This window comes from Pan paniscus, chromosome 6 (genome assembly GCF_029289425.2).
Source record: "Pan paniscus chromosome 6, NHGRI_mPanPan1-v2.0_pri, whole genome shotgun sequence".
In the NCBI taxonomy this organism is placed as follows: domain Eukaryota; kingdom Metazoa; phylum Chordata; class Mammalia; order Primates; family Hominidae; genus Pan; species Pan paniscus.
The window spans coordinates 117485424-117506820 of record NC_073255.2 but is presented as its reverse complement, the minus strand read 5'-3'; the positions used below and the strand labels follow the sequence as shown (position 1 = coordinate 117506820).

The following is a 21397-nucleotide window of genomic DNA, read 5'->3' as shown; positions in this document are numbered from 1 at the left end:
CTATGGCTTCAGGGCAGCTGTGTAGCTTTCCTATGTGTGTATTCAGGCAGGGGGCTCAGCCCTGAGAGAAAGTGGGCCTCTGGCACACCTGGGACAGGGAAGATATTCCCTGGCAAGCTCTCAGGCATCTCAGGCTGGCACTTCTTTGTATCCATGGCAATTTGCTTTCCCCTCACTGAACTGAGATCAGAATGTTACTCTGTTGGTGGCTCCCCCAACAGTGAAGGGGTGACTCAGTGACAATAGTGCTAGAAGTATGAGTCAAAACACTGTACAACTTGAGAAATTCCCCGTTTGCACTACGCTTGGAAGCCAAGAGGAGATGTTAAAAAGAAAAGAATAATTCTTTCTGAAGACATTTCCCATCATTGCACTTGATGGGTTCAACTGGGAAGGGTTACTAGTCTCTGGAAGTTGAAAACTGCCCACATAATTAAACTGTACAACAGCTACTCAGGATTACCTTGCAAGTTTTAACCTATAAAAATTTAACTTTATATAGCACTTCCAAAATAGTTTGCCATAATACCTACTAATCTGGATTTAATTTTTAAAACTCATCCTTTTTACTTAAGATTTAAATAAAAAAAAAACACGAGTCCACAAGAATTTGTCTCAGGCCTGGCACAGAGTTGGTGCTCCATAAATATTTTGTTAAACGATGGATGGTGAGTGCTTTTACTATCCAGTATTTACCCAGTTTATAGATTAAGTATGAAGAATTCAAGATACATGGTGTTAAGAGTCGTTTTTATATGCTTGCAAAGCATTTTTGTCATATTCTTTCTACTTTGCTTCCATCTTTTCTTCTTTCACTTCATTTATTAATTCTCCATATGCTTGTTTAACTATTGTAGATCCCCTTGAAATTAGACACGCAAGGACTTCTTCAACCAGAAAAACCCATTGTTCTAAAGGTGGATTCAAGAGATGGAACCCTAAGTGGAGAATGAGTTATTCTAAGGACTTCTACTTTGGTCTTCAAGAAAGCTGTGCCCCAGAACACCAGAGATTTCAACTTAGTCAATAAAACCTTGAAATAAAGATGGGCTTAATCTAAGGTACTGCATGAGTAGTTGGTGATTTTGTACATTCATTGAGCTCTCCCAGAGTCTGTGTAGAGTGTTGTGCATTATGTAGTATAAAGGAGGTGACCAGGTAAGTGACAGATAGGTAGACTCAGCTTCTCTGCTTCTCATAGGACTACCTCTACCCACCTCTAGTTAGCATTATCAACTCCTCCTGAGCTCTCATCAGAGGATAAATATTTCTCAACAATTTGATCCATAACTTTTAAGAAAAATAAGAATTATCATGATGACTCTAATAGTGACATTTATATCACGTTTTATTTGTAATATTCTATAAGTTTTATATTAAGCGAAGTGATAAAATCCCCTTTACAAAAATATTATCTGATGCCATCCTGCACACTAAAGAGAAATCTATAGAACTGAATGACTGAAAACCAGCAAATAAACATTTTTTATCATTGTAATCACTGTTGGTGTGGGGCCTTTGTCAGAATTCCAATTTGATTATTAACATGGGTGAGAGTTAATCTGCTGTGACTTTGCCCATTGTTTGGAGAGAATATTCATAGTTTCATTCTGCCTTCTTTGAAGAACATATTTTTTGTAACACTCAACGAAGCACTTATCATATTATTAGTTATGATTTATTATTTTTACCACATCTCCCCTGACATTTCTGGAACACAGGAAACATGTTTTCTTATACGTCTTGCATTCCATCTTCACCTCCCAATTGTCTTAATGCAATGAACACTGAATAAAAAATGGTCAATTGTTCAGTTGATTGGGCAGCATGTCTAAAAGCACTATTCATTTTCCTTTTTTATTCTTTCCTTTTCCCTCCTTTTCTGAATACTAAAGCCATTAGGTGGGTTGCAGCCATGTGGTAGCCACACATTAAGGTGGACGAGAGAGTCATGGTGGCTCCAAGTCAGATTCCAAGTGTGCTGGGGAAGGCATCCACATGGAGGGGCAGCCTGACCTGGAAGCGGGAGCCCAAGCAATCAGAGAAGGGGTCCACACAGAGGTGTGGCCTTCAAGAGCAGCCAGAGCCTAAATAGGGCCTGGAGAACCCACGTGAGGTGAGGAGGGTATCCCTGAGTGGGAAGGGATGGGTGAGAGTTGGCTACATAGAAGGGATTGATCACATAAGTAAATAAACTATACTGGAAGCTAGGTGTGTCACTTTTGCAGAAAAGAGTCATAGATTCAGAAAGGGAGAAAGCTAGCATTAATCCTATGGTGTTAAATTGGAATGGATGTATCAGTGTACATTCATACTTTTCTAGATAGATAGATGGATAGATAGACAGATGATAGACAGATAATAGATAGTTGATAGACAATTAGATAGATGTAAATATATGTGTTTGTATGTGTGAGCATGCGTGTGTGTGTGTGTGTGTGTGTATAAAACATATATTCCCTACTTCACTGATAGGGCTAGATAACAATGACATTTCAATAGCAATGAGTATACTTAGTGCCTAGATCTTGGCTTATGAATATCATTTTCCACTGAAGGGAACCAGAGCTCGTTAGAGAAATAGCTGATGCCAGGGCTAGGACTAAAAATGTTCAAGATGAGCCCAGGACACTTTTTGTGCCAGGAAGTAAGAAAACACTCAAATGGTTTCTAAATGGTATTTGGAAATGATTTCTAAATGATATTTCCATATGACTTCCAAATGATATTTTAAAAACCTAAAGACTCCACCAAAAAACTATTAGAACTGATAAACAAATTCAGTAAATTTGCAGGATACAAAATCAACGTACAAAATTGGTAGCACTTCTATATGCCAGCAAGGAACAATCTGAAATAAAATCAATAGCCACAAATAAAATTAAATACCTAGGAATTAACTTAATCAAAGAAATGAAAGATCTCTACAATGAAAACTATAAAACACTGATGAAAGAAATTGAAGAGGACACAAAAACATAGAAAGATATTCCATGTTTATATATTTCAAGAATCAATATTGTTAAAAATGTCCACAATACCCAAAGCAATATATGGATTCAATGCAATCCCTATCAAAATACCAATGACATTCTTCACAGAAATATTTTTTTAATCCTAAAATTTGTATGGATTCACAAAAGACCAAGAATAGCCAAAGCTAACATCAGCAAAAAGAACAAAACTGGAGGAAACACATTTACCTGACTTCAAAGTATACTACAGAGCTATAGTAACCAAAACAGCCTGGTACTGGCATAAAAACAGACACATAGACCAGTGGAACAGAATAGAGACCCCAGTAACAAATCTACACATCTACAGTGAACTCATTTTTGACAAAGGTGCCAAGAGCACAGACTGGGGAAAAGAAATGCAAACTATACATCCAACAAAGGTCTAATAGCCAACATCTATAAAGAACTTAAATTTACAAGAAAAAAAATTTAAAAATGGGCAATGGACATGAACAGACATTTTTCAAAAGAAGACATACATGTGGACGACAATCATATAAAAAAAAAAGCTTAACATCACTGATTACTAGAGAAGTGCAAATCAAAACCACAATAAGATACCATCTAACACCAGTCAGAATGGCTATTAATAAAGAGTCAAAAAATAACAGGTGTGGCAAGGTTGTGGAGAAAAATAAACACTTATACACTGTCGATGGGAGTGTGAATTAGTTCAACCATTATGGAAAATAGTGTGGCAATTCCTCAAAGATCTAAAGACAGAAATACCATTTGGCCCAGCAATCCCATTACTGGGTATATATCCAGAGGAATATAAATCATAAAGACACATGCACACATATGTTCACTGCAGTACTACTCACAATAGCAAAGATATGAAATTAACCTAAACACCCATCAATTACGGACTGAATAAAAAAAATGTGGTACATATACACCATGGGATACTATGCAGCCATAAAAAGGAACGAGATCAGCTGAGCATAGTGTCTCACGCCTGTAATCCCAGCACTTTCAGAAGCCGAGGTGGGCAGATAACAAGGTCAGGAGATCGAGACTATCCTGGCCAACATGGTGAAACCCCATCTCTACTAAAAATACAAAAATTAGCTGCATGTGGTGGCACGCACCTGTAATCTCAGCTACTCGGGAGGCTGAGGCACGAGAATCGCTTGAACCCAGGAGGCGGAGGTTGCAGTGAGCCAAGATCGCGCCATTGCACTCCAGCCTGGCAACAGAGTGAGACCATCCCCACATTCTGAAGTGAACCTAGCTCTGGGGCCAGGCTTGATCGTCCTCCTCAAAGCCATCCTGCTCCTGCTGGGTGGGCTTCTGTGGCTCCAGGCACTTGCATCAGGAGTGTCTGCAGTGAAGGTCTCATGTCTGACCCTCCTGACTTCCTGAGCTGACCTCAACCTGTCCCACTATGTGTTCTCTTTTTTCAAAAAAAGAAAGGTCTGTTACATACATGGAAAGGAAAGAAAGGAGACCAGATCTGGCATTGCTTTTCTGTGAGTGAAGAACATGCAGGAAATCGGCTATCATAATCCCTAGGAATGTGCTTCTCCACTCATTGACTTGGGAAAGGAAACAAATGAAGAAAGGCCTCATAAAAATGAGTTCATGTGGGAGGAATTATATGCAGTTTCCTATCAATTACAGTAATAGGCTGCAAAGGGCGTGGCGGAGGAAAAAGAATTACTCAGAGGGTCACAACAACTGCCTTCTAGTCCAAGTCCCTCTCATTTACCAAAGACACCATGCTTTTAGTCCCCCTCATGCTGTTCAGGCAGCCCAACTTGCCCATTTCTATCTACAAAATTCCACCTGTCCTTCAAGGCTCAGATCAAATATCATGTTCTTCATGAAGCCTCCAGTGCCCTAGGCCAGGAGAGGGTCTTCTTTCCCCTCCAGAGCTCTCCAGAATGCAAATTCTGTGACAGTCCTTTTCATGCTCTGCTTGGCATCAGTCAAGTGCACCCCAAATGCTACCCCAAACAGGACTGTTTGTTCTTAAGTTGTATAAAAGATCCTGTTTATCCAAATAACCCCATCCACAGAAGAATCTATCACAGCACCTGGTGTAAAACAATGACTCAGTACAAGTGTGCTGCTATAGCTAATGATGGTGAAGGTGACAATGATGACAAGGACGATGACAGCAAACACTGGAGAAAGAACACTGATGACCATCTCCAAGAGATTTTGCCTTAACCCATTCCCTTCGTCTCCTTGATCCTGATCCCATCCAAAGAAAAAGAATTAAGTGTGTGCTTGTCAGAGCCCCAGGATCTCACTGGCCCCTATTTTATGAAGGGTGGTGTGCCTCACAGGGTCAGCATCTGAGATGAAGCTTCCTTCCTTTTTGCCTGGCCCTGAACAGTCTTCTGCTTGTGCATCTCTTGGAATTCCCATTTGGTCTCCAATCTCCCTCCTGCACAGTGTGCCTGAACCCACAGGTTTTCAACTCAGATGTGGGGCTGAGAGGGAGGAGCAATGCAAGCCTACACGATCTCGCAACTCCCTTCCCCACTGACCTCTATGATGCAGGTTACTGGGTGCAGCTCAGAGACTACTACAGTGGGACTGAGAGCCCCATCTGCTGTTGCTCCTTGGGCCATCGGGGTTGGGATGATTGGCAGGGCAAGAATCAGCCTTTCCTGGGTCTCTGGCCATAAAACCACAAAAAACTCAACAGAATCTCACCTCAAGCCTGTGAAAATGACATGAAGAGTTGACATCACTATGAAGAAATGTTCAATATGCATTTGCTGTAATGGTGAAGAATATAATGATTTGGCCCCATGGAAAAAAAAATGAACAAGAAAAAAAAGGGGGGGCAGCAATGGGTAAACATGAAAGACCTTCACCTAACCTTGCTCTATGCTGGTTTGTAAGGAGACTTTCCGGCTCACAGGCTTCTAAAGTCCAATGGAGTACATAGGGTAAGATGATTCTTCTCTTATGGCAAACGCCTTTCTAGATGGGCACCGGTCTTGGCCTGCAGGCTGCTTGCTTAGGGGTATGGGGAGAGGAACATTCCCTTTCTCATCCTGCACATAATGCAACCATAAAAGGTTCAGAAGCTTAGTCACTCTTACAGACTTGGAAGTGTAAACTCGATCCTATAAACACCAGAATTTTTATTTCTACTTCAAAAATAAATTGCTTTTTTGAAAAAAAGAAAAAATAACTTCATTACCTACATTAAAAAATCATTATTAAGGACCACTAATGGGGAAGTAGAAGTATCCTCAAGAATAATGAGAATAATAATATCTCCTATGTGGTCCTTTCCAAGTTCCACAATACTTTCACGCCCATACTGTCTCTGTTCAACTTGGGTGCCTTCTTCACATCACAGACCACAGGTACATCCATTTAACAAAACAATCTGAGCTTGAGTGACTAGTATGTACCAAGCACCATTCTAGGTAGTGGGGGAAATATCAGCAAAAAAAGCAAAGTTTCTACTTTCACACAGCTGAAGTTCCAGGGCATGTGGTAGAACAGGAAACAAAAACAAATTTATAATACGTCAGATAATGGTAAGGGCTACAAAGAAAAATAAATCTGGGTAAGAAAATAGAGACTGATGGGGAGTGCTACTGTAGAAGGGTTGTGTTCCAATTATCTATTGCTATGTAATTAAACCACTCATACTTAGTGGCTAAAAACAATAGCATGCATTTATTTTTGTTCACATTTCTGGGGGTGACTAGGCTGAGCTTGGCAGTTTCCCTGTAGGGTCTCTCACATGGTTCCAGTCAAACAGGGACTGGAGCTGGAGTCATCTGGAGGGTTCCTTCTCACCTGACTGATGGTTGGTGCTAGGTGTCCACTATGACCACAGTGAGGACTATTGCTGGAATACCTCTGTGCAGCCTGTCAATGTGGTGGGGGCTTCCTCCCAGCATTGCAGCTCTGTTCCAAGGGCAAGCATCCCACCTATCACCTCTTATGACTAAGCATCACTGCCTTCACATTTAATTTGTTAGAAGTGAGTCACTTTGGTCAGTTTCAAGAGGAGAGGAACTGGACTCTAACTCTTAGTGAAAAGAGTGTCAAAGAATTTGCAGATATGTTTTAAAAACATGACAGATAGTTAGAGAAGGTCTCTCAAAACAGGAACTCACATGAAGAGAAGGAGAAAGTTGTGTAAAGGGCTTGAGAAAGTAGCTTCTAGGCAAGGAGAACAACAGGAGCTGAAAACAAAACTGGGAGTGTGCCTGGCATGCTCAGGAAGAACTGTCAGGTATGAAAGGACTTTGTTATTCTGAGAGGAGAAACCTTTGGAAAGTTCCAAACAACATGTAAAATCATCTTAGTTATATTTTTAAAAGATTATCTGGTTCTTGGATAGAGAAGAGAGTATGCAGAGGAAAGAGTAGAAGCAGGGAGACAGCTGACAAAGTCTAGGGAGAAGATGGTGGATTGGACCTGAAGCCTTGGAGGGAGTGGGAGTTGTCCGTCTCTGTCAATATTTTGAAAGTAGGGCCAACAGGATTTGCTGATGGCTTAGATGTAGGGTATAAGAGAGTGACATCTAGGCTTTTTGGACTGAGCAACTGGGGCATTAGAGGGTCCATTCATTAAGATGAGGAAGAATTAGGTTTGGATGGTGGGAGGAGAATGAAGAGTTTGGTTTTGTGGTGGTAAGTTTGAGATGCCTACTTGATCTTTAAGTAAGTAGTTGTGAATATGAGTTAGAACTCAAGGGAGAAATCTACAACCCCCTGGAATCAAATAGCTCCTGGAGGTAGGAGTCAAGGATGGGAGGTGATATGGTTTGGCTGTGTCCCCACCCAAATCTCATCTTGAATTATAGTTTCCATAATCCCCACATGTTGTAGGAGGGACCCGAAGGAAGGTAATTGAATCATGGGGGTGGTTACCCGCATGCTGTTCTCATGATAGTGAGTTCTCACAAGATCTGATTGTTTTGTAAGGGGCTTATCCCCCTTTGTTCAGCACTTCTTCCTGCTGCCATATGAAGAAGGACATATTTGCATCCCCTTCAACCATGATTGTAAGTTTCCTGAGGCCTCCCTATCCCTGAGGAACTGAGTCAATTAAACCTCTCTCCTTTATAAATTACCCAGTCTTAGGCAGCTCTTTATAGCAGCACGAGAACAGACTAATACAGGAGGTAAACGAAGATTCTACCACCTCTCTCCTCCCAATCTCTATCTAAAAGCTCTCCTACCACCTTCTGAAGAGACTGCACTTTTTGACTAGGAAGGGAAAACATGAAGCTCTTGGGTTTGCTACCATTTCCTGGTCTCTGGCCACTCAGATGATAGAACAGAGCTACGGCTAGTGTATGTGGCAGCAAAACTATTTGCTCTTCCTGAAAGCCAAACTGCTCCTCCCAAGTCGCTCTGCTTCTCAGGGCACAACACATATACTACCCATGCATTTCCATCCTCCCTCTCCCATTAGTTTAAATTCTCAGTGACAAAGAATATTGCCTGTTTTCCCAGCTTCATAGCCAATTTTTATGGAGTTTTTTTATCAAAACATATTGATCCTGGGAATGCGCTGGACAAGATGGCTCTCTGGAAGTATATCCTTCCCTGAGATCTTACAGAAAACAGGCAGGACAGGAATTCAAAATTGTGAGAGGCCCAAGTGAATTTATTTGGCTTGGAGAATTTCTGGCAAGTGAATTCAGTATAATTGCAATTGGTGGCTCAACAAACAGCTAGAGATCATTGCCTATGATGGGAGAAGCAAGATTTGCTGATGGTTTGGATGTGGGGTATGAGAGCAGGAATCATATCATTCATTAAAATAAGGGAGAGGCCAGGTGCGGTGGTTCACGCCTGTAATCCTAGCACTTTGGGAGGGCAAGGCGGATGGATCACCTGAGCTCAGGAGTTCAAGACCAGCCTGACCAACATGGTGAAACCCCGTCTCTACTAAAAATACCAAAAATTAGTCAGGCTACGGCAGGCGCCTGTAATCCCAGCTACTCTGGGGGCTGAGACAGGAGAACTGCTTGAACCTGGGAGGCGGAGGTTGCAGTAAGCCAAGATCGCACCGTTGCACTCCAGCCTGGGCAACAAGAGCAAAACTCCATCTCAATCAATCAATAAAGGAGAAATAGATTTTGAGGGTGGGAAGAAAACGAAGAGTTTGGTTTAGTGTGTGATGTATGAGATGCCTATTTGACCTTTAAGTAGTTTTTGTTTGAGACAGTGTCTTGCTCTGTCACCTTGGCTGAAGTGTGGTGACACAATCTTGGCTCACTGCAGCCTTGACCTCCTGGGCTCAAGCAATCCTCCCACCTCAACCTCTTGAGTAGCTGGGACTACAGACGCATGCCACTATGCTCAGCTAATTTTTCAACTTTTTGTAGAGATGGGGGTCTCATTATGTTGCCCAGGCTGGTCTTGAGCTCCTGGGCTCAAGTGATCCTCCCACCTCAGCCTCCCAAAGTGCTGGTATTACAGACGCGAGCTACTGCACCCAGCCTAAGTAAGTTATGAGTTAGAATTCACAGGAGAAATCTACAACCCACTGGAATCTGGCTTTCCCCCACTATGCCACTGAAACTGCTCTCACCATAGTGCCTTCTAATTGCTGAAACAGGTAGAAATCCAGGTCTTTCATTCAAATATTTACTGTCTCCTATTATGGAGTAAAGAGCCTGTAATTGGCTGCAATGCCCTTAAGTGGCCCTTGCTAAGGGAAGGTTCGTCTACACCCAAGCAGAGGCTCTTTGTGATGCAGAGGCATTGGGGCAGGGACCTACCTGACAGGAACCAAAAGCAGCAGTGCTGGAGCCAGGGTGCCTCCACAGGGACCACCTAGCTTGCTTGATACAGAATTGCAGGCCCCTGCCCTGAGATTAGACTTCAACAGCTCTTGACTCTGCTTGACAATACTACCTTTACCCCCAAGTGATCTCTAGTAAAACTCCTTTGTTTTCTAGGAACTAGGTGGAGACTTTAAACTCTGCAGGAAACAGGTCCAGTCCATGGAGTTCCAGTCCTTCTCTCAATAGCTAAAATATCTAATTGACCTATTATCCTGAATGCTAAGAACAGTGATTCTCAGCTAAAGTCGATTCTGCCTCCCCCAGGGGACGTCCAACTATTTGCTCTTCCTGAAAGCCAAATTGTTCCTCCAGAAACATCTTTGATTGTTACAGCCGGCAGGTGCTACTGGCATCTGGTAGGTTGAGGCCAGGATTGCTGCTAAACATCCTACAATGCATAAAACAACCAGGACAGCCGGGCCGTGCCTCAGCAGGACGGCAGCTCCCAGCACAGACTCCGGCCCCAGGTGGCAGCGGCGACTGGAGGAATCAAGTTGTGCGGTCGGTGATGCCCGAGTGAGCGACAGGCCTGGGCCTCTGCCCTTAGGAGACAACTCCCAGGCAGGCCGCAAAGGCTGGGAGCCTTCGTTTCGGTTTCGCAGCAGCGGCGGCGTTGTTGGCTGAGGGGACCCAGGACACCTGAATGCCCCCGGCCCCAGCTTCTCTGACGCGATGGGGAAAGTGCTATCCAAAATCTTCGGGAACAAGGAAATGTGGATCCTCATGTTGCGCCTGGATGCGGCCGGCAAGACAACAATCCTGTAAATGTTGAAGCTGGGCCAGTCGGTGACCACAATTCCCACTGTGGGTTTCAACGTGGAGACAGTGACTTACAAAAATGTCAAGTTCAACATATGGGATGTGGGTGGCCAGGACAAGATCCGCGCTCTCGCGGCATAACTACACTGGGACCCAAGGTCTGATCTTCGTAGTGGACTGTGCCGACTGCCACCGCACCGATGAGGCTTGCCAGGAGCTGCATCACATTATCAATGACCGGGAGATGAGGGACGCCATAATCCTCATCTTCGCCAACAAGCAGGACCTGCCCGATGCCATGAAACCCCACAAGATCCAGGAGAAACTGGGCCTGACCTGGATTCAGGACAGGAACTGGTATGGGCAGCCCTCCTGTGCCACCTCAGGGGACGGACTCTGTGAGGAGCTCACATGGTTAACCTCTAACTACAAATCTTAATGAGCATTCTCCACCCATCCCCTGGAAGGAGAGAAATCAAAAACCCATACACAGGATTATCGCCACCATCTCCTCTTTCAATTGCCACTTTTCTTTTGAATTTGAACTCTGGAGTTACTGTTCTACAGTTTGGGGGGAGAGGGCTTGGGGGTCTTCTCTTTTGTTTCCCTTTCTTTTTCCTTTTTCGGCTTTGCGTTAGGATGCTCTGACATTTGACATGAACACAAAGTTGCCAGATGCTCTTGTTGACTTCCAGCAGCTGGGATGGGGGATATACAGCAGTTCTTGGTAAAGTCCTTTGTAATAATTGATTTTTTTTATTTCGAGAGAATCTTTCATTTTCCTATGTATGCTTTTTTCCTTTTTTGTCCAGTTTCCTTATCACTTGCTGTAGATGGCTTATTTTGCATTCATGCAGACTATGTTGCAAGTCTGTTTCATCTAGTAAACTGAAAATTATTGCTTAATCAAACTGTCATTTGTCTTTTATATTTAAGGCCTTTCCCCCCTTTCTTATGAGTTCTAACTTAGTAATTTCAAATGTGACCTTTTATATCTAAGACCAGTATAGTAAACTTAGCCCACAGTGGCAAATGATGACTAATATCATTGTAATATGTTCCAGTTGCACCTCAGTATGTTAAACAGGTAATGTAAGAAGTTCTCTGAAATGTCAGCAAATAAGTTCTGAAACATACATCATGCACGAGCAGGAATAAAACCCAAGTTCCCCATAACGTAGCTAACTTAACACTGCATAAAAATATGAAAGTGTAAACCATGAAGGACACACTTTTTTTTTCCACTGCAAAGTAGTCACTTTGCTGTTTTTCCTCTTTTTTAAACTTTAAAAAAACACTCTTCCCAGAAATTGGAGCAATAATGGTGTACACCACACATAGATTAAATATTTGTAGATATTTTAAGTGATTTTTGGGCAAAACTAGAATGTATACTTTTACCTTGTTTCAAACGCCTAAGACCAGTAATTTAAAAATTACTAACAGGTTTACTTTGTTCATTAATAAAGCATGTAACCATTCAAATTATATGCACCTTTTACCTAGTTGAAAAAAATACACATTCCTGTTTTCACATTATAGCAACTAATTAAGCTGAAGCTATGTCATTTTTTATAGATGTGTGATCCACATCTCCATCAATTAGAACACTGAAAAATATGTTTTATAAAAAAGGTATTTAATTTTGTTTGTAGGATTAACTCATGCAAATAATAAAAAAGATACCCTGTTGGTTCAATAGTACACTGTCTCCTTTAAGGAAGGAAGCATGATGAATGAATGATGTGTAGACTTGAGGGATGACTATTAAAGTGGATGGAGGATGAGGACAAAGAACCTACAGATTACAATGAATGTAAACTTAATTTTTCTTCATGTGTAAGCAGTGTGCTCGCTGATGATATCTAGATCCTAACAAGATTCCTTGGTTAGCTGGCTAGGACCAGTAACTGGATTGCAACCACTATGATAATATTTTGAACCAAAAGTTAATGCTTGATGCAGAATTGTAAAGCAGCATCTGGCTCCTATATAGCCTTAAGGAATAATTTTAGTGATCCTCAAGGAATTAAATAGGGAATTTAAGAAATGTAGACTGCAAAGGCAGTATACAGGAAAAGGTGGAGTGGGTTTTGTTTATGAGTGTGTCTGAAAACTAAAACTAAGCGGGACATCTTGGTATAGTTGGACAGTATTGGTCCTTCATGCTTTGGCCATATTGTATAATGGAGCTTTTACCAAAGACGTATGAGAAGTGTAAGACTATAAAAAAAAATGAACTATTCAAAGTAAAACTCTTGACAAACATTTTACTTAAAGCAGATGCAAAAGGTTATTCTCATGTAGGCTCCTGTTGGTGCAGAGGGATTTTTGATTTCAAGATGCAACTAAAGTACGAAGTTCTCAGTTTCACTTTAGTAGAAATAGTTCTAGAAATAAGGCTAATAAACACATCTAAGAACACTGGTTGCTTTCTAAAATTCCCAAAGTTCCACCATAAATGTAATTCTTAGTGTTTTAAATGATTGCATTTTAAGGTATATAAATATGGGTTATCCAACATCAATGCTATAGTAACATCCTGAAACAAAACAAGCACAAAGGTATAAATGCCTAAACCGGAGGAAACTTGAAACCCTCATGTTAAATCTTTTTTTTTTTTTTTTTGAGATGGAGTCTCGCTCTGTTGCCCAGGCTGGAGTGCAGTGGCACGATCTCCACTCACTGCAAGCTCCGCCTCCCGGGTTCACGCCATTCTCCTGCCTCAGCCTCCCAAGTAGTTGGGACTACAGGGGCCCGCCACCACGCCCGGCTAATTTTTTGTATTTTTAGTAGACACGGGGTTTCACCATGTTATCCAGGATGGTCTCGATCTCCTGACCTCGTGATCCGCCCACCTCGGCCTCCCAAAGTGCTGGGATTACAGGCATGAGCCACCGCGCCCAGCCCATGTTAAATCTTCAATGTAGTATTTCTAACTTGTGAAGACAGATTGGTAGGCAGCCACTTTTTTGTGTCTTAAAATAACTGGGAGCATAGTTAAAATTTTATACATCAAGTGATTGCTATCATTGAATGTTGCAGGTGAGATGTGGTTATTTTTAGTTTATTTGAAATGTCTGACTGGAAATGGGGGAGGGGGAAGGAAATATTTGAAATTTGGAAAACTCTAAACCTTTTGGTAAGAAATTGTAATTTTCACTTAAAATTTTCTTTAAGGATATAAGAGGTTTATAATTGATGTAGTTAAATTGAACAATAATCATTGGTGACTGGAGCAGGTAATTATAGCCTGCAGAAAAAAATTATAATCTAAGAATTGAAAAAATAAGATCCTGAAGTTGTTTAATTGCATCAGTTTCTGTATTTATGTGAATTTATAAACTGCAGTACGTTTTGAATGAGGTTAATCTTGTTTAATATAAGTAAATGAGTCTGTAGACTATGATCGCCCCAAACTAAAAAGTACAGTACTTGAAACTGTGTTCTTTATGGTTGTAGTGTTAGTAAAGCACTAATATGCAGAAAATAAAGGAATTACACAGTGAAAAAAAAAAAAAAACCAACCAGGACAGCTGCCAACAGAGAATTATCTGGCACAAAATGTTAACAGTGCAGGGGCTGAGAAACCCTGGCGAAGTTTAAGAGCAAGTACCTGCTAGAGAAACATGTTGCTACCTGTCATTTTCCCTGTCTCAGAAGTGGATTAAGTCAATCTGTACTGTACAGAGGGAGGGGACTTGAAACCAGCTTATTATTATTACTATTGAGACAGAGTCTCGCTCTGTCACCCAGGCTGGAGTGCAGTGGCATGATCTCGGCTCACTGCAACCTCCGCCCCCCGGGTTCAAGTGATTCTCCTGCCTCAGGCGCCTGCCACCACGCTTGGCTAATTTTTTTTTTTTGTTTTTGAGACGGAGTCTCACTCTGTCCCCCAGGCTGCAGTGCAGTGGTGCGATCTCGGCTCACTGCAAGCTCCGCCTCCCGGGTTCACACCATTCTCCTGCCTCAGGCTCCCAAGTAGCTAGGACTACAGGTGCCCACCACCATGCCCAGCTAATTTTGTTTTTTTATATGTTTTTAGTAGAGATGGGGTTTCACTGTGTTAACCAGGATGGTCTCAATCTCCTGACCTTGTGATCCACCTGCCTCGGACTCCCAAAGTGCTGGGATTACAGGCGTGAGCCACCGCGCCTGGCCAAATTTTTGCATTTTTAATAAAGACAAGGTCTCACCATGTTGTCCAGGCTGGTCTCGAACTCCTGGCTTCAGGTGATCCGCCCGCCTCGGCCTCCCAAAGAGCTGGGATTATAGGCGTGAGCCACTGCACCTGGCTGAAACCAGCTTATTTTTTAAGAAACAAAGGTTCTCCTTGCCTCTCAGCTGGGATAAAACAGGTACTGAAAGTATTTTAAGCATAATCAGCCTGCAGACAACACCCATAGCACACACTATGACATGGACCAAACTTTCTTGATGAAATATTTCCCCAGGACAGACCTTAGGCAGTTACCTGGTTCTACCACCACCCAGGGGAGAAAACAGAGTTTCTCTTGCAAAGGACAACAGCCTCCCTCATTACCCAGCAGCACGGCACATGCAGCCAGACACTGAAGGTGTACAGCATCATCACAATGTGAGGCAACCGCAGATGCCTTGTCATACAAAAGGAGGCCCATCTATGAGTTGACCAAATACCCGTTTGACCTGGAGAGTCCCGGTTTACACCACTGTCCCAGCATAATAAATAGCACCCACTTTCACTCTCAAAAGGGGCAGGAAATATGGAACATTTCCCTGGAACATCTTGTCATGCCAGAAAGCAAAGAAGCTGTCAATGAGAATTAGGGTTGTGTCAAAAGGATTCAGGAGCCAAGGTCCAGGGGCCTCCACTGGTCAAAGGTGAAATAATTTGAGCATCAAATTATAACTATAGCAGACTGATCAATACCAAGTATGTTTAAATCCATGAGTGCAGGCCAGGTGCAGTGGCCCACACCTGTAATCTCAATAATTTGGAAGGCCAAGGAAGGGGTAGCACCTTAGCCTGGGAGTTTGAGGCTGCAGTGAACTACAATTGCACCACTGCATTCCAGCCTGGGTGACAGAGCAAGACTCTGTCTCAAAAAAACCAATAAAAGCAAAAAGCTATGAATGCATTGATTTCTACAGACTTGACTGCCTTTACAGGAAGCAAAAAGTAACTAGCTCATTATTCTGAAAACAGGCAAATAAAGAGGAGGATCAAGCATTTTCTTGCCTTCCCTGTATGAACTATATCTAAGGGTAACCTAAGTCAATGAAGGGAAATTTCTTACAGAAATATTCCAACTACTAAATGATGAAGCATTTACAGAACTAACGAAAGAAGCAGATCTAGGCTTCTAAAACCATATGAAGAGAAACAGGGCATGTCACAACCTATAATGTGTTCTTGCCAAAATGTGAAATATGAATCTGATTACACCACTAAACACTTCTACATTTTTAGATAATACAGAAGGCAGGGAAATATGTTAAATCACGCCATGGGTATGCAAACAGAAAATGCAGAATGATTAGCTGGGCATGGTGGCACATGCCTGTAATCCCAGCTACTTGGGAGGCTGAGGCAGGAGAATCGCTTGAACCCGGGACAGGGAGGTTGCAGTGAGCTGAGACTGTGCCACTGCACTCCAGCCTGGGCAACAGAGCGAGACTCCAGCTCAAAAAAAAAAACAAAAAAACAAACAAACAAACAAAAAAACACAACAGAAAATGCAGAATGTAAAAAACTCTCCAGGATAAATGATCGAGTTTTTTAAAATGAATAAATCTCAAGAAGAAAAGGATAAGTACTACAGATTATAAGCCTTAAGAGACAAAGCAACAAATTATATTATATTGAAAAATTAGGTGGGTTCTTAAAATTCACTGGATATTTTGACATTAAGGAACTGTTTTGTTTTGAGACAGGGTCTTGCTCTGTCTCCCAGGCTGGAGTGCAATGGCACAATCAGGGCTCACTGCAACCTCAACCTCTTAGGGTCAAGTGATGCCCCGCCTCAGCCTCCTGAATAGCTGGGACCACAGGCGTGCACCACCCATGCCCAGTTAATATTTGTTTGTAGATGAGGTCTCACTATGTTGCTCAGGCTGGTCTCGAACTCCTCTCAAGCAATCCCACCTTGGCCTCCCAAAGTGCTGGGATCACAGGTGTAAGCCACCACACCCAGCCGCCCTTACCTTTTACAGGTACACACTGAAATGGTTATAAACAACACTTGGGATACACTTCGAAACTTCAGTGGGGGAGGAAGATGGGGAGGAAGGAGTGGACAGAGATGAAACAAGATTGATTATGAGTTTATAATAAAGTCAAATGATAAATACATAAGGATTTATTTATATAGGTTTGAAATTATCTATTATAAAAAAATTTCTAAAGAATAGAAAAATACAGAAAACAAAATATTTCTTAACATTTGAATAGATATGAAAAATCATACTACTACAATCCCATGGGAAAAACCCCCTACTAAGAGGCTTTTCTGAGACACTGTCCTAAGCTCTTGGCCCCACAGGAGATAGGGAAGAGGCCAGATAGGAAAGTCAGCAAGGCCCAGCTCCTTCTGAAGCTTAAGATATCCCAACTTGCTGAAACCCAGAGGAGTGCTGGCTGTGTATGATAAAAGAGCATCTGTGATTCAGGTAAACAGAATGATGAGTGACAAGCAGCCCCCCGAGGCCTCCCCAGTCCCCACCTGCCTTTGGAAAACCACCCTCTGGGGAAGGCCACACTCAGGCCAGAAGCCTCCCACTGAGTCTGCCTGGCTGTCAGCCCTGCCTAGCTGCTCTGATAATTACGGGGGAAAAAAAGCTGATTTTGCACGTGGACCTCAGTATTACAGAGGAGCAGCAGCAGCCCCGTGTGGACATCTCAGATACATTTACGACCCGGTCAGTGCAGCCTCGTGGGCACAGCTAATGAGCCAGGAAGACCAAGAAGGGTCATTTGCTAAGCCAAAATTAGACACCATGCTGCCTACCAAGAACAGGTGATAAAACCACGTTTCAAAGTGGGCTGAGTAATACAGCTTTGTGTTAGTCATTACCATTTACCTTATTTACAATGGAAAATGAAAAAAAAAAATCTCAGTAAAAGAATCTGGTATTAAGAGGCATCAGAAGACAAACCACATTTTGCAATTATAGTACACTATCAACAAAAGACAAACTCACTCACTCAGCCAGGGTTCAAAGGCACAGCACAATGACACAGCAGTCAGTCCACGCTAGTTATGCAGCTTCCAGAACTTTAAACAGAAATGAAACCCTTAAGTGATGGCACAATAAGGAAGCTTCAACAGTTTACAAATATTGCATCTTCTCATTTTTAAAGAAATTGTATTTTTTTTTAATGCCTACAAATATCTTTATTTTTCCTGACTTGGCACTCATGCAAAACAGGTCGCTACCAGCTCATCATCCCCAGTGGGTGTCCAGGACCCCTAGTGCCTTGGATGACAAGGGTCTAGAGGGCAGAGACCATTTAGTAACAAGAGGTAGGTGGCAAATGCATTTCAGGGCAAGATGCTGACAAAACAATGAATACAGGCCCAGAGGATTTGCAGGAATATCCACGGGTTCTGAAGATCAGGTACATCCACGAGACATAAGCTCTACGAGGTCAACAGCTTCTCCCCCTATTTTATTCATGGATGTGTCTCAAGCACCCAGAAGAGTTCCTGACATGTTTGTTACAGGGCCTCAATAAATACTTGGGAAATGGGTCCAATGAGAATGGGGTGAAATTAATTTTATGAACTATAAAGTGCCATCAAATATAGGGCATTAATACTAGAGTTCATCTTTCAGACTCATTTTAATTATAACAGTTCTTTCTAGAGAACTGTTTTTTAAAATACTCTGATGTTTATTCAGTGATCAATAGCAAAATACTAACTTCCTAATAGTTGGTGTGTTGACAGTTGTTATAGTGCAAGGAATAATGGACGGGGAAGTTTTACAGATGAGGATAGAATGTTATAGCCTGACACAGATGAGGCTCCAAATAATGTAAAATTCACACAGTTGCCTGGGAGCAGATCCCAGCTGGGGAGGGAAGATCCAGCACGGGGCAGGAGGGCAGGAGTGGTCATGGGAAGATGTTCTCACGGGCACACAGCACAGATACCCTGAGAATGCCTCGGGTCATGGGCTGTCGCATGCATCCCCAACGCACAACCCCCAGAGGCATCACGTCTAGTCTCTCATTCACCACGGCATTCCCACGGCCAGGTGCTCAGAGGATGTTCAATAAATGTTTGTTCAATGGAAAAGAGAGGGGGTAGGGAAAGAGTCTGAGCTAATGACCCTGCAGGCAAGACAGAGCCCTCAGGAAGATGAGGTCCCAGCTACCAACACGTGTCAAGGTTTTGCCTTTACTCCCAGCTTTGTTCGGCAGGGGGACACAGACAGTCCACTGAAGGAGAAAATCTCAGCCTGAACTGAACCGCAGGAGACTGCTTCCCTCAAACATTGGAAGAAAAATTGTTTAGCACCACTTGGGTAAGAGATGGAAGCAGCTATGCTCTCTGGAAGCTCTAAGTAAGCCAGGCCTTGCCTTTCCCGCGTTTGCAAATGGGTGGGAAGGCGATGGGACCAGTGCTTTCCTGCAGCCATCACCTTGCGCCCCACAAGGCCCTGCAGTGAGAAAGATGAATGATGGTGCTGCCTGCCACCTGCTATGCTCACTGCACCAGCGGCTCCTGGCGGTGCTGGGTCTTCTGGTGCCGGTTGAGGATGGACCTCTGGTTGAAGCTTCGCCCGCAGGCAGGACAGTGGTAGGGCTTCTCCCCTGTGTGGATTCTCTGGTGTCGGACCAGCCGCTCCCCTTTGCTGAACCGCTTCCCGCACACCTGGCACCCATATGGCTTCTCGCCAGTGTGGGCACGCCGGTGCACCGCCAGATTGGCATTCCTGCTGAAGCTCTTGCCACACTCGCAGGTGTAGGGCTTCTCCCCGGTGTGCGTCCTCCGGTGCACCTGCAGGTGCTGCCTGCGGCTGAAGCTCTTCCAGCAGTCCCCGCACTTGTAGGGCTTCTCCCCAGTGTGGCTGCGCTGGTGCACCTCCAGGTGGTGTCTCTGGCTGAAGGTTTTCCAGCACTCGCTGCACACGTAGGGCCTCTTTCCCAGGTGGGTTCTCTGGTGCTTCATCAGGTACTCTCTCAGGGTAAAGCCCTTCCCACACTCCACACAGCCATAAGACTTCTCCTCTTCGTGGGTTCGCTGGTGCCTGACGAGATTGGAGCTCCGACTGAATCCTTTCCCACACTCAGGGCACTGGAAAGGCTTCCAGAAGGAGCTGTGGGTTTTGACTTCGTCAGGCAGGGGGATGGCACCGTGCTGGGGAGGAGGAAGCCCAGGCGCACTGCCTGCAGGGCCACCAGGCTCCTGCTCACAGACCCTTCCGAGCCCAGGGCCCTGGAGAGAGGCTTCCCCAAACCTCTCTGATGTCAGTGCCACCAGCGCCCCTTTCAGGTCTTCCTGTGGGGGTTTTGCCTCCTTTTCCTTGCTCCCACCGCCTACAGGACAGGAGGAGATAAAGATTGATTCTGTGGTAGCCGCAGGACATTTACATGTTAGAACTCTGCTTCACAGGGGTCCCATTCATGGTTCCTTCTCTTTTTTCCTTTGACCAACAACCTCAACTCAGGCTTTCCTTACTTCTTTTTCCTTATTTCCACCTCCATGTCTTTTTACAGAATAGTCTGCCAAATTCCAGTGCCCGCCCACTTATCTTGCTGCTAATCTAGACTTTTACTTCTTTCAAAATGTAGCTCAATAATTTCCTCTAAGACACTCACCATGATTATTCTCTTACTCTGGGCCTCTTCAGCACTGTGCACCTAACTAGCACTTTATTATTCTGTACCTATTTACATGTGACTTTGTTGGAAATGCTGTTTCCATTCATCCAGATGTCCTGCGCCTTCCCCAAACGATTCTACACCTGCTGTAGCACAGGGCAGCACACAGCTCTCCAGACCTTCCAGGTGCCTGCTCAGTCCCCTGTCCTGCCCACATGCTCCCTCTGCCTAACCAGGTTCATTCATCTGGGTCTCCTAGGAGCCTGGCAGGGGACTGACTCAGGGAAGATGCTTGCTAACTGCTGGCTGAATGAATGAAGCAGGCTTCACTGAGGCTCCTGCAGGAGAACGCCCCTAGGTAGCATATTTATCAGGACTGAGACCATGACGCTGCTGAAATGCTCAGCTTCACCCTTCCTTCATCCTCACTCCGATCCTTCTTATATTCTCTCTAAATTAATGGAACAGGTGTTTATGGAAGAGTAATAGAAAGGGGAGGAAAAAAAAGAAAAGGTATTGGGGAACAAAGAGGCAAAGAGAAAAAAAGAAAAGGAGAAATAAGTGGTGCTTAAAGCGGAAGAGTCCTTTTAGGCAAGATGACTAGAAGACAAAAAAAACCTGACAGTATATGCCTCCTGGTTTGATAAAATATGAAATACATACTTATCAGCTTGGATTTTGTTTTGTAAACTTTTCATGAAAATAAAAGTGTACAAGCCATTTATGTTTTGTACACGCAAAGATTTTATTTTTATTTTTTTGGATCCAGCGCTGGCTAAAAAATGTCACGTTACCCTTTTTTTCCTTTTTGTGGAGATGGGGGCCTCACTATGTTGCCCAGGCTGGTCTCGAATTCCTGGGCTCAAGTGACCCTCCTGCCTCTGCCTCACTGAGTGCTGGGATTACAGGTGTGCGTCACCACACACTATGCAAAGAATTTTCTTAACGAACCCAACCACGTAAACAGCATTCAGTTCAACAAACAGAACATAACCAGTCCCTAGAAGCCCCTTTTACATCTCCATC

General features: G+C 43.4%; 2 protein-coding genes and 1 pseudogene across 13 annotated transcripts in view; 2 read left to right on the top strand and 1 right to left on the bottom strand.

Moving 5' to 3' along the window:
- CYP3A5 (cytochrome P450 family 3 subfamily A member 5) overlaps positions 1–1160 on the top strand; it is a 32652-nt gene extending 31492 nt beyond the window's left edge. Inside the window, exon 13 of the mRNA XM_003815709.5 lies at positions 858–1160. Coding sequence (XP_003815757.1) covers positions 858–953 — 96 coding nt within the window. The 3' untranslated portion in view covers positions 954–1160. The remainder of the gene's footprint in view (positions 1–857) is intronic.
- The window catches only part of ZSCAN25 (zinc finger and SCAN domain containing 25), a 119221-nt gene that overhangs the window by 84546 nt on the left and 13278 nt on the right, over positions 1–21397 (bottom strand). For 6 of the 12 annotated variants that reach the window (XM_008968738.5, XM_008968736.6, XM_008968737.6 and 3 more), the window contains one exon: positions 16851–20086. The exons of the other annotated variants lie outside the window; for them this stretch is intronic. In XM_008968738.5, the coding sequence (XP_008966986.1) occupies positions 19254–20086 (833 nt within the window). In that variant the 3' untranslated portion in view covers positions 16851–19253. Of the gene's footprint in view, positions 1–16850; positions 20087–21397 lie in introns of those variants that run through there. 12 annotated transcript variants of the gene reach the window in all.
- On the top strand, positions 1350–11032 carry LOC134730715 (ADP-ribosylation factor 6-like; annotated as a pseudogene).